At 36.5% G+C, this 17,140-nt stretch overlaps 2 protein-coding genes across 3 annotated transcripts in view; both read left to right on the top strand.

The window, feature by feature from the left end:
* SYT16 (synaptotagmin 16) overlaps positions 1-17,140 on the top strand; it is a 254,315-nt gene that overhangs the window by 120,908 nt on the left and 116,267 nt on the right. The window lies entirely within an intron of this gene.
* Positions 717-11,361, top strand: LOC125963576 (synaptotagmin-16-like). 2 transcript variants are annotated; one of them, XM_049706418.1, is made up of 3 exons: positions 717-779; positions 7,706-8,369; positions 11,229-11,361. In XM_049706418.1, exons 2-3 carry the CDS (start codon positions 7,850-7,852, stop codon positions 11,261-11,263), a joined length of 555 nt encoding a protein of 184 aa, XP_049562375.1. In that variant the 5' UTR covers positions 717-779; positions 7,706-7,849; the 3' UTR covers positions 11,264-11,361. The 2 variants fall into 2 exon arrangements, with proteins under 2 accessions (XP_049562375.1, XP_049562374.1); XM_049706417.1 differs by lacking the exon at positions 717-779 and adding an exon at positions 5,716-5,810.

Genomic DNA, 17,140 nt, shown 5'->3' on the forward strand with positions numbered 1-17,140 from the left:
AAAAAAAAAAAAAAGATTAAAATAAGTCTTCCTTGACTTAGGTAGTAGTTTAGAATATTTTTTTACTTTACTTTTATACTTACTTTGGAAAAGTGTAATTTTTTTATATTTTATCATACTTATTTTGGAATATTGCAAAAGTTTTTATTTTTAGAAGAGTTTCATTAGTGGAATAGGTAGCCAAGGTGGAGTGGAAACAGGACGAGAATAGACCCTGGAGTCCTGCAAACCTGGATTTGAACACCATATTGACTACTTATTAGGAAAATACGTTACATTTAAAAAATTTTATTTTATTGAAGTATAGTTGATTTACAATGTCGTGTTAGTTTCTGGTGTATAGCAAAGTGATTCAGTCAGTCATACATATGCATACATTCTTTTTCATATTCATTTTTTTAACATCTTTATTGGAGTATAATTGCTTTACAATGGTGTGTTAGTTTCTGCTGTATAACAGAGTGAATCAGCTATACATATACACATATCCCCATATCCCCTCCCTCTTGCTTCTCCCTCCCACCCTCCCTATCCCCCTCCTCTAGGTGGACACAAAGCACCGAGCTGATCTCCCTGTGCTGTGTGGCTGCCATTATGGTTTATTACAGGATATTGAATATATCCTGTGCTATACAGTAGGATCTTGTTGTTTATCCATTCTGTATATAATAGTTTGCATCTACTAACCCCAAACTCTAATCCTTCCCTCCCCCCCACCTCCATCCCCTTGGCAACCACAAGTCTGTCTCTATGTCTGCGAGTCTGTTTCTGTTTCATAGGTAAGTTCATTTGTGTCATATTTTAGATTCCACACATGAGTGATATCATATGGTATTTGTCTTTCTCTTCTGACTTACTTCACTTAGTATGATAATCGCTAGCTCCATCCATGTTGCTGCAAATGGCATTATTTCATTTTTTTTTTATGGCTGAGTAGTATTCATTTTATATATGTACCACATCTTCTTTATCCATGCATCTGTCGATGGACATTTAGGTTGTCTCTATGGACATTTAGGTTGTTTCCATGTCTTGGCTATTGTAAATAGTGCTTCTGTGATCTTAGGGGTGCCATATTTTTTATTTCTAGTGTCTTCACTGTCTTGTTGGCATTTTGTGAAGATGTGGAATAGCAGTTAAAGCAAGAATTTGGAATTCAACAAAGGACAGTTGGAATATCAGCCCCACTCTTTATTATAGGTATGACCCTTGGGGCAAGTCACTTACTCTTTCTGAGCCTCAGTTTTTTCAACTGCAAAATAGGAAGGCTAATATTCTTCACAAAGAGTTTTTAATTCATATAAGTTGTCAAAAAGCAGTGCATACTGCGAAGTGTTTGGCAAATGTTAGTTACAATTATAGTATCTTTTTTCTGAGGTCTTACCACATCAGGGAAAAGATTGTAAGTTTAATATACTTTTACCTTTTAAAATGTCACAAATTTGAGTTTAGTAATGAATAAATGATATTGAGTGCCTGTTATGTACTGGGCTCTGTTCCAAGTGCTTTAGAAACATTGTGCAATCTAATTTCCATAGTGAGTTGCAAGGCAGGGGGTAGTGTTCTCCATGTTACAGATCAAGACATTTAGGTGCACCCAGGTAACCTGATTGGCCCCGTGCTGTGCCGTAATTGAGGGAAGATCCAACACTAAGCCTTGTTTTGTGTGATTCCAAAGCCATTGCTAATTTTTTTCACACTGACTCATTTTTCTCAGTGTCTACTGACCAAAGTATATTTCAATTAGAGGGCAGTTTCATATTTTGCTTTATGCTAATTATCCCTCTGAAGCCCAGTGGTGAAGGGTCTGTTGGATTGCCCATTCCTCAGCATTGACAGTATGGCTGTATTATATCCATATTGCTAACATCAAGAGTCTTGAGTAGTCCATTTTTATATTTGTTAAGAGTCCAGCATTTAGAACACATTTTGGACAAATGCTACGAAAGACATTTCATCTCAATGGCACATTTTCCTACCCACATAACAAATTTGCTCTTAACAGAAAACACCTGTAGACTCTTTGAAATCATGTTAAGGATGGCTTGCAGCCCATTTTATAGTTCTTATTTTGACTCCATGTATTATTCATCTTTCTAAGCCTTCTTGTTCATGCTAGGTAATGCAAAATGCCTTTCTCCTAAAGGCATGATAATTGTCATAAAAATTATAGACTTAATTAGCCCCATCACTACTCCAGGGAACCCTAATAAATAACCCACATCTAATAGATGACACAAGGAAGTTAAATAATGGCTGCGAGAAGGCACTTTACATAAGCCCAGTATTGTTGACTTTTACTTATGATTGCCCTACAGTTCTTGGTAGAGAATAAGAAGAGTAGATTTTCCAAAATGATTTCTTCTTTGAAAAATGCTAAACGTTAACACACTTCAGTAGATGAACTTGTATAAGATGTTGATTTGGGGTTTGGTTACCTGGGGGCCATATCATTGGAGAGATTTTCTTTTCTCTCAGAATGTATCTGACTCTCTCCAGGAGCTGATAATCCTTTAAAAACCACACATGCTTACAGGCTTCCACTTGAGATTTCACCAAAATAACATAGATTTTTAAGGCATAGCTCCTAGAAGCTGGTTTCCTTCTTAGGTCATCACTCTCTTCTTCCAGCCAAGCATCTGTCATCAGATAGGAAGTGAGTTCAGAAAGACTACCTAACAGCCTTTAAAAGACCATGGGCACTATTATTCTGGGGATGGTACACTTCTTCTCTGTTCACAATTACCCTTGGTCAGGATGATCAAAATATGTGAGAAAACATATGGCTCAGGAATTTGATAGTTTTTCCCCATGCATAAGCAAAACTCTCTAATGTTTACTGTTTAGTCATTTCCTGTGTTTGAAATGACCTTAATTGAACACTTTTATAATTAAAATGTAATTCTAATTAAAATGAAATTTAAAGAAATATAGCCCCTAGGAATTTATCAGTGGCTTTCCTTTCATCTTTATTTATCAGTTGTTACTAATTCTTTATTAGATTGCTAGTTTATTCTAAGTATTTTGAGAGGCCCTGGTCATGTTTGTGGTAGGAGCTTGTATGTTAAACACACATATACACGTTTTTTGTTGCTTTGTTTTATACTTCTCATACTAATGAAAATTCATCAACTATTTTAATTCAAATAATGAGCCCTCTCAGCTACCACAGACTGTATATGTATTTTCTCTTCTAATCCAGGGACCTAGACCATCTTTTCTTCTTTATTTCTCATGTGGTTTTATTTTATTTTTTATTAAAAAAATTTTATTAGAGCACCAGAATCAACTTAGTTTTGGGGGCTTTCTTACCACTTAGAAAACAAGGATACCAGGTATATAACTGGTATGACACTTGTCATGTTCCACCAATTAAGTTGAAATTTACCTATGCAGCGAAGGTATCTCCATGGTTACTCTGCCAGCTGTTAGCCCTTTTGGCTTCAGACTGCTTTATTATAAAATGAAAGTTCTCTAGAGTTGCTAGCTTGGTAATTTTTCAGATTCTAGTTGTAGGTGCCCTTTTGTCTTACTATTTTGGAATATAACAACTGGACAACCTTTCATATATAGACGGAGATTTGGTCTCTTTCCAATCACTCTGAGATCATCTGACAATGGTTATTGGCAAAAGTAAAGAACCAGTCCCTGAAAAGGTGACTTACTGCTGAATACTACATCCAGCCTCGGTATTAAAATGCGTTTTGCCCCACACTGGTAAATTCTTGGGTTTTAAAGTGGAAAGGAACTGTTAGAGGTCATCTGCTTTACAGATGAAGAAAAACAAAGGAATGAGGGCTACTTAGCATTAAAAGTTTTCATTAGTAATTTTCATTCATTCACTCAGCAAACTTTTACAGTGTCCCTACCCTGTGTGGGTTCTGGAGCTATAAAGTATAAACACAGTCCCAGCACTTACGGTCTCAGAGTCCATTGGAAGAGAAAGATTGACCAATAATTATCACAACAAGTAAAACCTTATAAAGGCACATTCAAAGCACCCTGAGGCCACACCTTTGATTATAGATAAAGAGTTAACATAATAGTTTCATTTTAAAGAATAAGTAAGTCTTTACCAGGCAGGGTAGGAAGAGAAGGCACCTTGGGCAGAGCAAACAGAAGTCAGGAAAGAGCACAGTCACTTTGGAAAATGCTTAGTGTGTTAGTGTTATGGGTAAATAGGACTTCAGAGTGAGGAGTGGTGGGGAACGGCCGAGTTCCCACTGTGGGGTGGTATTAGTGGGAACAGCTCACACACAGCTGGACATTCAGTGAGGACAAAAGGTAGGGCCCTGTGAGTTGTGCAAATATTGAAATAGTTCCAAGCTGGTTGATAAATAGCCATTGATCTGCGACCCCTCCCACTGTCCTGTTTCACCTCCCAGACCTCCTCACAGCTAGTACTTCAGCAATTAGAGAGTTGACACCCAGCTGGAGGCCTTTAGGGACCACCCCCCCCCCCAGCAGTAAGGGCAGTAAGACAATGCTGGTTGTTAATTTTTTTGAGCATCTCTCCTCTTGTTTGCCATGGTAAAGAATGTAAACTTTATCCTACAGGGTAGAACTGGAAAACTAAATGCCTCCAGGGGTCAGGCAGGCTACACAGAAATGAGTGAAGCAAATGGGTATAAACAGCAGGAAGAGGTGAGGACTGTAGTGAATTGGAGGCATTCAAATTAATTTTTTAAAAATTCTGTGTGAACAAATATGAATTAACGTTTGCTGTTGCTCAAATTTTGCAGTAGAAGAAATAGGAAGCCACAGTAGGTTTTTTTTTTTTTTGTAGTTGGTTTGTTTTTAAACTAGGGGAGTTATACAAGATTTATTTTAAAAAATATTGCCATGAGGGTTTGATGGACGGAGATTTCAGAAGACATGGAGACACAAGACCAAAAGCATGGGTTGTTACTAGTTCCAAGATTGGATAAGAAAATGCTGGCGTAGGGCTTCCCTGGTGGTGCAGTGGTTGAGAGTCCGCCTGCCGATGCAGGGGACACGGGTTCGTGCCCCGGTCCGGGAAGATCCCATATGCTGCGGAGCGGCTGGGCCCGTAAGCCATGGCCGCTGAGCCTGCGCGTCCGGAGCCTGTGCTCCGCAACAGGAGAGGCCACAACAGGGAGAGGCCTGCGTACCACCAAAAAAAAAAAAAAAAAAAAAAAAAAAAAAAAAAAATGCTGGCATAGATTCAAGTATTTTGGGTTGTATATGAAAAATAGTTTTCTCTGTATAAAAGAACAATAAAAAAGATGATTGGATTATTAAGGAAAATATGTCATTTCTATCTTAAAAAGTTTCTTGTATCTAAGGCACAGTGATACAGTGTTTTTTCAGGGAACTTTGTAGGTCTGGGATGCCCCAAAGCATATTAATTTAAGCAAAATATTTGTGGAGGAAAAGCAAACAAACAAAAAAACCCTGTGGGTGGTGAAATGCGGTGGAACAGATATTGAAAGAACTCTTCATTGTAACCAAGCAGGGGATTTGTATGGTAACATTAAGATGTTTTCCACAGTTCTGAGTCGGTTTTATTAATCAGTTTAACACATTTGAGTACATACTATATGCTAGACACTGTTTTTGCACAATTTTAAATAGGATTTGTTAATTCATTTATTGAGAATTTACTATGTGCTCAGCATACTTGCAGGCACTGGGAATAAACTAGAGAACAAAACAGACAATCCCTGCCTTCATGGAATTTCCATTCTAGGGGAGGAGACAGGCAATAAACCCGATGCAATATCAGGTTTGGTGAGCAAACCTAGAGGATGGATTGAGGCCAGGGAAGATTAGAGACTGAAACCAATTAGGTATGTAATTTCTGAGGAAATTCGAGTGTGGGGAAAGGTGATAACTATACAAAATGTAATGGAAGTGAGTCTTCATAGACCTCAAATTAGCAGAAGTTGGGATGGAAGGAATGGAAAGGGGGAGGGTTGAAGGGAGAAATTCACAACCACTAAAATGTGAGTTTAGAGTGTTGAACATTTGTTGTAGCAAAAGTGATGTGCTAGGTTTTGATGAGCTGAAGTTGAGATTTTGGTGAGTTGTCCCAGTGTAGCTATTTCCTTAGATCAGCATTTCTCAAACGTTGGTGGTTGTCAGAATCACCTGGGGAACCTGACAAAAATGCAAAGGTCCAGAGCCTTTTTCCTTCAACTAGCCTGGGCCTGTGGTTTTTATTAGCTCGCCAGGTGATTCTGACACAGCAGAGTTTGAGAACCACTGGCTTAGATAACCAGACACAAGTCTGGAAAGAGGGATTGAGTTCAGGGCTGGAGATGTATATTTTAGAATTTTAAAAAAGTGTTAATTGAGACTTACGGATGGGTCAGCTTTCCCAGGTGATGAGTATTAAGGGGGAAGAGGGGAAACTGTAGGACAATGAGTGATTGCATATATGTAGTTGGTGTTTAGACCAGGAAGAGCCTGAAAGACAGACACATGAATTATTCAGCGTCAGGAAAGTGCAGAGAGCTGTTTCCCTTTAACTGGAATGTGGGCTCCATGGGGATAGAAACCTCAGGGTTACCTTATACCTGGCATTGTGCCCAGCACTTAATAGGCATTTAATCAATATTTGTTTATTGAATGAATCAATGTGTGGCTCGCACAGAATCTAAAGAGAAGTTTTTAGGAGGATGTAGGCAGTCATGTCACATGTAGCAGCCTGAGGTCAAGATGGCTGAAATTTACAGGACTGCTGATAGATTTGGTCAGAAGGAAGCTATTACTATAAAAGAGATGGGGTAATTAAGTGCAAGCAGGAATTTAGGCTCTGCTGTCATGTATAACATTCATCCTGAGCTGTTGATGAGCAATGTAAAGGCAATAAGTGTGTACACACATAATGCACATAACATATGGTTATGTATACACAGGTATATGTGTACATGTTTGTATATCTGTGTGTATTCACGCATATCCGTGAAAGTATAGATCTTTAGCCCTGGAGTGTTCATTGTGCCCTGTTGCTCTGTCGCCATCCTGTAGCGAGCCTCCTTCAGGTTATGAATCTCGTGGGAAGGGGTGTCTCCCAGGAGTCTCACAGGTTGTAGAGGGCTGTCTTTGGGCAGTTGGAACACAGACAGAAGCAACAAAACGCTCTGGACATGTCTCCAATAAGCTGTGTAATCTACTTGCCACCCTCAGTCTTTCAGAGGTTGGTTGTTTCCCAAGAATAGGTGTAATTTCTAGAAATTGCATAAAAATATAAAATCCTGCTCTGAGATTTGTTAAAAGCTTTTTAATTCCAGGCACACATTTCCTTTGAAAGGATGAATCTTCGTGTCATGAAGCAGAGATGCTTATTAGCCTGCTTTCTGTGATCTGCAGATTCATAGATGAAGCATCCAACCTTTCTTGTATTTTGAAATGTCATGTCCGGCTGCCTCTTAATGAAGATTCATTTATCCTTTTTACACTGTTAAGTACGGTCTATGGGGATAGACTTCCCTCAGTCCACAGGAATAGAGCCCATTAGTGCTAATGGAAGTTTTGCACATGTCTGCAGAGGTGAACAGGCATTGAAACAAGTTATTGATACCTTTAGACTTTTACAGTCGTTTTTATTTAGCTGCCTTAAGGATTTCAATGATGACCCCTTTTTGTCCCCATATAGTGTTTGACATTGATTGTAGGAATCTGGTGATGGGCCTGAGGTTGTAACTTTAACAGGTGTAAGTATTTCTTTCCTCTGTTTCAGCTGAGAAGTTTTGAGAGTGAAATATTCACAGCCATTGAGAGACCTCCAATTTAATTTCTCATCATGCTTGTTCTGTAGTTCACATTAAGTCCAGAGTATTGAAGGAACGGAACAGGTGGACTTGTAGACATCCGATAGTTGACCATGCTGTTGACAATGGCGTCTCAGGATGCTCAGAACCTCTTCCAGCCTCTCTCTTCCTGGATATATCGGGTTTATGAAGCTCTCCAGCAAGCAGGAGATACGTTATCTGCTTTGCTGGTTAACTTCAACAAACAAGACTCTAAATTGAGTGACAAGCTAGACCAGGACTTAGATGATATTCAGATTCAGGAAACTTACTTTGAAGATGAAGAACAAAGCAATTGGAGTCAAGAGGACATAAATTCCTTGTTTCTTGAAGTGGATCATTTCTCCTGTTGTAACAGTGATTTGCAGGACTCTGCCCAAAGTTCAAGCCCCAGACTTAGCCAGCATGCAAAGGACGCCTGTTCCATAGTGACCCAGTGGCCCAGTCAGACCCCTGATGACCAAAAGCCACCACATGTGCTTTCTTCTATTGCCGAGGAAGAACATCACCTTGAAAAGCAAAGGAGTGGCCTTCAACAGGGCTTTGACAGCCACCTCTCTGGTATTTTAGAAAACATTAATGGAAAAATGCAAGGTAAGCTAGCCAGTGATCATTTTCTATGGGTTTGTCCAAAGGACATTTCTACTCATTTTATTTTTATTTGTTTTAGTTATCATTTGAATTTTATTTTTGTCTCTTATACCTTTCCACATACTGGCTTCTTAAGGAGAGTTGTAATCCTTAGGAATATTTTCAATATATAAAACTTTGGAAGATCCACATTGGTGGGCTCCATATTCCAAAACAATAGTTCAGAGCAAGTGAAATGGTGCAAAGCGAGTCTGTGGGTTCTGTTTGAGAAGCCCCTAGTGCATATGTCATACTGTTTAAAACATCTTTTAAAATAATTCTCTCTTTTTTAAACTAGGTTAGGAATCTCTAGATGTTACTATATTATTCAGTGTGAAATCCTGTGCAGAAAGCCATACTTGTTGCAAAATTTTGAGTTGATAACACTCCAAGAACACTTCTCACAGTGTTGTACTGAGACGTGATGTGAGATGACAGTAGATAGGAAATCTTTGGAATAAGAATAGCTCGCTTTTCTTCTAGCCTTGAATGGAAAGGACACATTTAAAACAAACTGCCTATAGAGCTTCATCCTGTCAGAACTGAGCATATAATGGGCCTTCAATAAATGCATAATGAATATGGTGAAAATGTAATTAACTCTATAAAAGTAGCTGTAGTATGTTCTGGCATAAATTTCTCACGCTTCTGTTACTCTAAGCCTGAAGTAAGGACATTCCATTTTATTGAGAGACAGAGAGATACATGATAGGCAGAGAAAGGTGCTGGATGTGTATATAGGATGTGTGTTTGTAATGCGCACATAGCTTATGCAGGTTTTCAGATCTTTTAATGTAAAAGGTGAACGCATTAGTTCTCTTCTCGTTGGAGGGAGCAGACTTTTCTGGAATACTTTCTTAGTGTCTTCATCCATTTTCAGTGATTCCTGTTAGCTTTATCTTTTTAGAGGAATGTTTTATCCAGGTACATACAGCCTTAGTAAATGAAGAAATATAATTTCATATTCTTTTTATAATGCTTTCTTAAAAAAATTTTTTTTTATTGGGGCATAGTTGTTTTACAATGTTGTGTTAGTTTCTAATGTATAGTGAAGTGGAGTTCCCTGTGCTATACAGCAGGTCCTCATTAGTTATCCATTTTATATATGCTGTTGTTTATATGTCAATCCCAATCTCCCAATTCATCCCACTCCCCCTTCCCCCGCTTGGTGTCCACATGTCCGCTCTCTACATCTGTGTCTCTATTTCTGCCTTGCAAACCGGTTTATCTGTACCGTTTTTCTAGATTCCACATATATGTATAATGCTTTCTTGATACTCTTACTCAAATTAAAGTATTAAATGCTAGAATGAATTGGTGAACCAAGGTAGCCTAATATTCTTTCTGAATCTGATAAACTATAAATAAATGCAACTGCAAGCTTTTTAAAATTATCTATAGAGATAATCCTAGAAACGTCTGGACTACTATTAGGATTTCTTAGATTTGACTTGAAATTTCTATTCCTATTTTAGAAAATTCTTGCTAAAGCTGAACTATATTTAAAATTATTAACATGAATTTGGCTCAATAGATGCTTAACACTGGCTTCTGTTAATTTTTGTAATCGTTGTCATAATCTAATGGCAATTAAACAATTGTGTTCATTTGTTCATTCGGGAAATGTTGATTCACTAGATTGTAGCCTTCTGGAAGCCAGCAGCCGTGTCACAGATTCATTTCTGTATCCTTACTATCACACACAATGTTAGGTATATAACAGGACATCAGATAATAATTACTGATGGAACAACAAGGAAAGCTAACAGCTCTACGAGGTAAATACTATTATTATTCTCACTTCACAGTTGAGAAAATTGATGATTAGAATTTGGGACTCTACCCAAGACTGACATTTAGAAAGAGGCAGAGCTCAGGTAGTCTGATTCTAGAGTTTACACATATAACTCTCCTACCCCCACCCTTTTTAAAGTTATAATTTACATATAGTATAATTCATCCTTCTGTAGTGCACAGTTCTGTGAGTTTTGACAGACACTCGTGGTCTTCTAACCACCACCACCATCCAGGTATGAAATAGTTCTATCACTCAAGTCCCTCTGGGGCCAGTCCTTTTCCCTACCTCCAGCTCCTGGAAATTGCTGATATGTTTTCTCTTTCTCTTGTTTGCCTTTTCCAGCCTGTCATGTAAATGGAATCATGCAGTCTGAGGCTGCATTTTGAGGCTGGCTATTTTCATAGTGCCCTTATTGTAACACCCTTGAGATTTATCTGTGTTGTCATGTGTTCCACTGGTTTGCTTTTTTTTTTATTATTGCTAAATAGTATTCCATTGCAGGAAGGCCCCAGTTTGTTGATCCATTCAGCAGTTGAGGGATATTTGGGTTGTTTCCAGTTTTTAGCATTATGAATAAAGCTACTATAAACACTTGCAAAACAGGTTTTCGTGTGAATATGTTTTCAATTAGGTGAATACCTATGAGTGGGATTGCTGGGTCATATGGAAAGTATATGTTTAACTTTATAAAAAAAAAAATGCACTGTTTTCCAGAGTACAATTTTGCATTCTCAAAAGTTATGTATGAGAGTTCCAGTCACTCATATCCTCACCAACACTTTGTGGTATTATTATTATTATTTTTTAGCCATTCTCATAGGTGTGTGGATAACTCATGTTGGGAGATAATTCTCCATCGGTGTCTTGCATGTCCTATGAGCAGGGCAGAGCCACAAACAGCCTTTTGTTTTGGATTATCTTTTCAAGGGTGTTTGTATGACAGCCTTGGAAGATAGTGTGTCCCTCCAGAGCACAGGGGATATTTGTTTGCTGTCCAATCTAATAAAGTTAATGTCTCTCTTCAGGGCAAAGCTTAGGCAAATTTGCTTGCAAATGGTAGAGGTTTTCCAAGCTTGGTGTTCCCTGGCGACATAAACCCATTGCACGCACGGAATCTATCTGGGCCAAGCCTCTGCATTACCCCCATGGTACTTGGAGGTACTGTGAGTAGTAAATTGTCCTTTGTCTCTAACCCAGAAGTGTTGCATCTCTGCCAACATCTATAAAACAGTAGCAGGCAAACTTGTTAGATGAAAGTAGGATAAAATCGTAGACCCTTCATAGGTTTTAACATCCCGTTTGGCTTTAACTTGCATGTTCCTAATAACTAGTGACACTGAACATATTTTCATGTAGTTGTAATCTGTATGACTTCTTTGTAGGGTCTTCAAATCTTTTGCCCACTTTCATTGAATTGTTTGTTTTCTTATTTTTGAGATTTGGGAACTATGTTTATATTCTGAATATGAGGAATGTACTTTAAAAATATTTTCTCCCAGTTTTGTGGCTTGAAATTTCATTCTCTTAACGATGTCCCTCAAAGAACAAAGATTCTTAATTAAATGAAATCCACCTTATCAAGTATTTCTTTTATGAATTGTGCTTTTGGTATCATATCTAAGAAATCTTTCTATAACCCAGGGTCAGAAAGATTTTTTTCCCTGTGTTTTATTCTAGAAATTTTAAAGTCATGGATTTTGCATTTAGAGCTATGATCTATTTTGAGGTATTTTTTATATGATGCAAGGTGTGGATTAAACCCTCCCCCCACCATGTAGGTGACTAATAATTCCTATACCATTTGTTGAAATGACTATACTTTCTCCATTGTTTGCTTTGATATCTTTGTCAGAAATCTATTTTCTATATACGTGTGGGTCTATTTCTGGACTCTATATTTTCCCATTAATCTACATTTGTATTCTTTCTCTAATAACACACTGTCTTGATGACTATAGCATTATGGTCTTGAAATCAGGTGAGCCCTCAATTTTATATTTCAAAAATTGTTTTGACCATTCTAGTTGTTTCCGTATAGTTTTTAGATTAGGCTTACTGATTTTTACAAAAAAATTTGTTGAGAATTTTATTGGAATTTTGTTGAATCCATAGATCAGTTTGGAGAGAATGACATGCTAATAATAGTGTGTCTTTATGCAAGAGGGAAGAGATATGGGGACATATGTTTATGTATAACTGATTCACTTTGTTATAAAGCAGAAACTAACACACCATTGTAAAGCAATTATACTCCAATAAAGATGTTAAAAAAAAATAATGTGTCTTTAAATCTACGAACATGGTATACCACTTCATTTATTTAGTTCTTAATTTTTTTCACCTGTTTTGTAGTTTCCAGCATACAGGTCTCATACATATTTTGTTAGATTTATACCTAAGTATTTCCCTTTTCTTGAATTTAATTGTAAATAGTATATCTATAACTTTAAATTTCCATCTGCTACTTGCTAGTATATAGAAATGCCATTGATGTTTGTATATAATCTTGTATTTTGCAACCTCCCTAAACTCAGTGATGAGTTCTAATTGCTTTTTTTAAAAAAATTTTATTTATGTATTTATTTATTTTTGGCTGCACTTGGTCTTCGTTGCTGTGCGCGGGCTTTCTCTAGTTGCAGTGAGTGGGGGCTACTCTTCGTTGTGGTGCGCGGGCCTCTCATTGCGGTGGCCTCTCCCGTTTCAGGGCGTGGGCTTCAGTAGTTGTGGCTCGCGGGCTCTAGAATACAGCCTCAGTAGTTGTGGCGCACAGGCTTAGTTGCTCCACAGCACATGGGATCTTCCCGGACTAGATCTTGAACCCATGTCCCCTTACATTGGCAGGCGGACTCTCAACCACTGCGCCACCAGGAAAGCCCCACCTCTAATTGCTTTTTTATAGCTATTTTGGGATTTTCTGCATAGATAATAATATAATCACACAAATGACAGTTTTATTTATTCCGTTTCAATACCCATGTCTATTATTTCTTTTTCTGGACTGATTACACTATATTATCATGTTGAATAAGAATGGTGAAAGTGGGTATATTTGCCTTGATCCTGGGCTTAGTGGAAAATCTTTGTCTTTCACTGTTACTTAGTAGTTAGATGTAGCTTTCTGTAGATGCTCTTTATTATATAGAAGAAATTTCTTTCTATTCCAATTTGTTGAGAGTTTTTAATCAAAAAGGATGTTGAATTCTATCAAGTGCAGTTTTGCGTCTGTTGAGCTGATCATATGATTTTTTTTTAATCTGTTGAAATGAATTATACTGATTAAGTTTTGAGTGTCGAACCTGTCTTGCATACCTGGGTAAAATCTGCTTGGTCGTGATGTACTATTCTTTTCATATATTGCTGGATTTGACTTGCTACTATTTTGTTGAGGAATTTTTATCAATTTACATTAGGGATATTAGTCTATAGTTTCCTTTTCTCGCAATATCTTTGTCTAGTTTTGGTATCTGGGTAATGCTGGACGCATAACATGAGTTGTGTAATGTTTCTCCTTTTTTATAGTCTGGACAAATTTGTGTTAAATCAGTATTTATTTCTTAAATGTTTGCTAGAATTTTCCATTGAAGTCAGCTGAGTTTGGAATTTTGTTGTTGTTGTTGGAAGATTTTGAAATAAAAATTCAGTTTCTTTAGTGTGTATAGGATTATTCAAGATGTCTGTCTTTCTTGAGTGACTTTTGGCGGTTTGTGTTTCTCAAGGATTGTTTTTTGTCATTTCATCTATGTTGTTAAGTTTATGGACATAGTATTTTCTTGTTATCCTTTTAGTGTTTGTAGGATATATAGTAGTCTCCATTGTTTCCTGTTATTGGTAATTTTTATCGTCATTTTTTCCAGGGGTGTGGGGTCTGTCTGAGTAGAGGACTATCTATATGTCTATATGTTTTTCAAAGAACTAGTTTTTGGTTTCATTAATTTTTCCCTATTGTTTTTCTGTTCCTAATTTTATTGAATTCTGTTATTTATTATTTTCTTCCTTCTGCTTGCTTTGGGTATAATTTGTTCTTTTTTCTAATATAATCATTTAATGGATGCATTTTTCTAAACGCTGCTTTGTCTACATCCAAAAATATTAATATGTTGTTTTTATTTTCATTATATTAAAATATTTCCTAATTTCCCTTTGACTTCCTTTTTGATGCATTGTTTATTTAAAAGTGTATAGGTTAGGTTCCAAATGTTGGGAATATTCTGGATAACTTTCTGTTACCAATTTCTGGTTTAATTCAGTTGTGGTCTGAGGACATACTCTGTATTACTTTAGTTTAAAAATATTAAAGTTTGTTTTATGATCCTGAACATGTTCTAACTTGTTGAATGTTTCATGTGTACTTAAAAAGACTGTGTATTTTGCTGTTATTGGATACAGTGTTCTATAAATTACTTCAAGTTGTTTGAGGCTGTTTTCCTGTATACTTATTTATTTATTTTTTTTTAACATCTTTATTGGGGTATAATTGCTTTACAATGGTGTGTTAGTTTCTGCTTTATAACAAATATACTTATTTTTATACTGATTTTGTTTACTTATTTTGTTCTGTTGGTTACTCTATTTGTGGATTTGGCTATTTTTCTCTTTTCTGTTCTTTCAGTTTTTGCTTCATGTAGTTTGAAGCTCTGTTGTTAAATACATACACATTTTAGAAATATATGTCTTCTTGATGAATTGACCTCTTGGTCATTATATAATGTACCTTTTTGTATCCCTGGTAGTATTTCTTGACCTAAAGTCTACTTTGATATTAATATGGCTACTCCAGCCTTCTTTTGATTACTGTTGGCATGACATGTTCTTTTCTACTCTTTAACTTTAAATCTATCTTTATCTTTATAGTGGGATTCTTGTACGTGGCATATAATTGGGTCCTGCTTTTTTATCCAAATTGACAATCTTTTACTTTTAATTGGTATGTTTAAACTGTCTGTATTTAATGTAATTATTGATAATGAATTAAAATCTGTCATTTTGTTAGATTTTTTCCTATTTGTTTCATCTATTCTTTGTTTCTTTTATCCTATTTTTTTCTGCATTCTTTTGAATTGGATCTTTTTGTGATTCCATTTCATCTCCACTATGGGCTCATTATTTTTATCTCTTTTAAAAAAAGTTTAATGATCATCCTAAGATTTTACAACATGTATCTTTAGTTAATCGCAGGCTATCTTGAAATAATATTGTACTGCTTCAGGTATAGTTAGATGACGTTACAACAGTGTACTCCCAATTCTTCCTTTCCATCCTTTATTTTTCTGTTGTTACATATTTAATAAATACTCAATATGCTGATATTTGATATTTGCTTTACTTGGTTGGTTATCTCCTAGAGTGATTAAAATAAGAAAAAAAGAATTCTATATTTACATCATTTATGTCATTTGAAGCACTCTTTAACTTTTCTTGTGCATATATGCAGCTAATGAATTATCTTAGTTATTGTTTGTCTGAAAAATATTTCTTATTTAGTGTTGAAATATATTTTAGATACGTATAGAGTTCTGAGTTGACAGTTATTTTTCTTTTCGCACTTTAAGGTTTCCGTTTCACTGTCTTGTGGTTTGTATAGTTTTCCTATGAGAAGCATGTTGTCATTCTTACTTTTGTTCCTCTGCATATAATGTGTCTTTTTTCCCCACTGGATGCCTTAAAGATTTTGTCTTTATCTTTGGTTTTCAGCAGCATATATCTAGGGGTGTGTGTGTGTGTGTGTGTGTGTGTGTGTGTGTGTACGTTTATATTTGTACTGCATATGTGTATGTGTGTGTTCTGGTATTCATTTTTATTGGTGTTCTCTGTCCTTCTTGTGTCTGTGATTTAGTAAGTTTCATTACTTTTGGAAAATTCTGTGCCATCATCTTTTCAAATATTTCTTCTAATCCATTTTCTCTTGCTCCTTCTTCTGGTATTCCAATTATACAAATACTAGCCCATTTGATATCATCCCACAGCTCTTGAATGTTCTTTTTCTTCCCTTCATTCTTTATTTTTTTTCTCTTTGTATTTTAGTTTGGGTAGTCGTATCTAATGACATAGTCTTCAAGTTGACTAATATTTTCTTTGGTTGTGCGAAGTCTGGTGATTAGGCCATCAAAAGTATTCATCTCGGTTACCTTGTTTTTCATTTCTAGCATTTTAATTTGGTTAAAAATTTATTTTAGTTTCTCTCCTGAAATTCTTCATCAATTCATGCATGTTTCTCCCTTTTTCCACTATTAATATGTTTTTAGCATATTAATCATAGTATTTTAAAATTCCTTGTGTGATAGTTCTAACACTTGAGTCATATCTGAGTTTGGCTTTCTTGATTGCTTTGTGTCTTGACAGTGTATTTTTCCTTTCTGCTTTTTTGCTTTGCTTGTATTTTAGACTGAAAATTGAACATCATATGTAGGGGAAGTAAATAGTATGTCTGCCTGGAAGTAGGTGAGCCTTTTCTAGCGCTGGGCCTTTAGTGTGAAGGGGTTGAGTCAATTTAGTCAGAATATGAGCTGGGTTTCGGTTCTGTTGTTGTTATTGTTATCTCCTTGTAGTATAGCCTTCAAAACCCTCTATTATTACATTGTGTTTAGGGTAGGGGCTTGTTTGCTACAGAGCTTTGTCAAAATCTGCTCCATCTTCAGCTTCAAGTCTCTTCTCGTTGCCCGTACCTCAGAGAGGGTCTCTGTTTTCAGGCTGTTGGGCCTTTCCCAGAAGAAGCCTGATGTTATTCATTACTTGGTGTTTGCTCATATGGTGTTGCTGTGTTGGAAGTTTCTGTTTTCTGCTGTTCTGGAACGGCCTCTGTCTTAGGCAGGTGATATGTTCCTGTGTCTTGGGTTAGGGCCTTCTTGGTAATCTTGCCCCTCCCTCAGAGTTAGGGGATTTCTACTGGTATGACTCCAGGACTTCTTTCTACCTCTTCCCCAGTGGTGGTAGTTTTTAT

The sequence above is a fragment of the Orcinus orca genome, chromosome 2 (assembly GCF_937001465.1).
Source record: "Orcinus orca chromosome 2, mOrcOrc1.1, whole genome shotgun sequence".
NCBI classification, from domain to species: Eukaryota; Metazoa; Chordata; class Mammalia; order Artiodactyla; family Delphinidae; genus Orcinus; species Orcinus orca.

Coding starts and splice junctions, on each gene's coding strand:
- LOC125963576 (XM_049706418.1), top strand. CDS start 7,850: ATGCTGTTGACAATGGCGTCTCAGGATGCTCAGAACCTCTTCCAGCCT. Junction 8,370..11,228: donor CATTAATGGAAAAATGCAAG/GTAAGCTAGCCA, acceptor GTCTCTCTTCAG/GGCAAAGCTTAGGCAAATTT.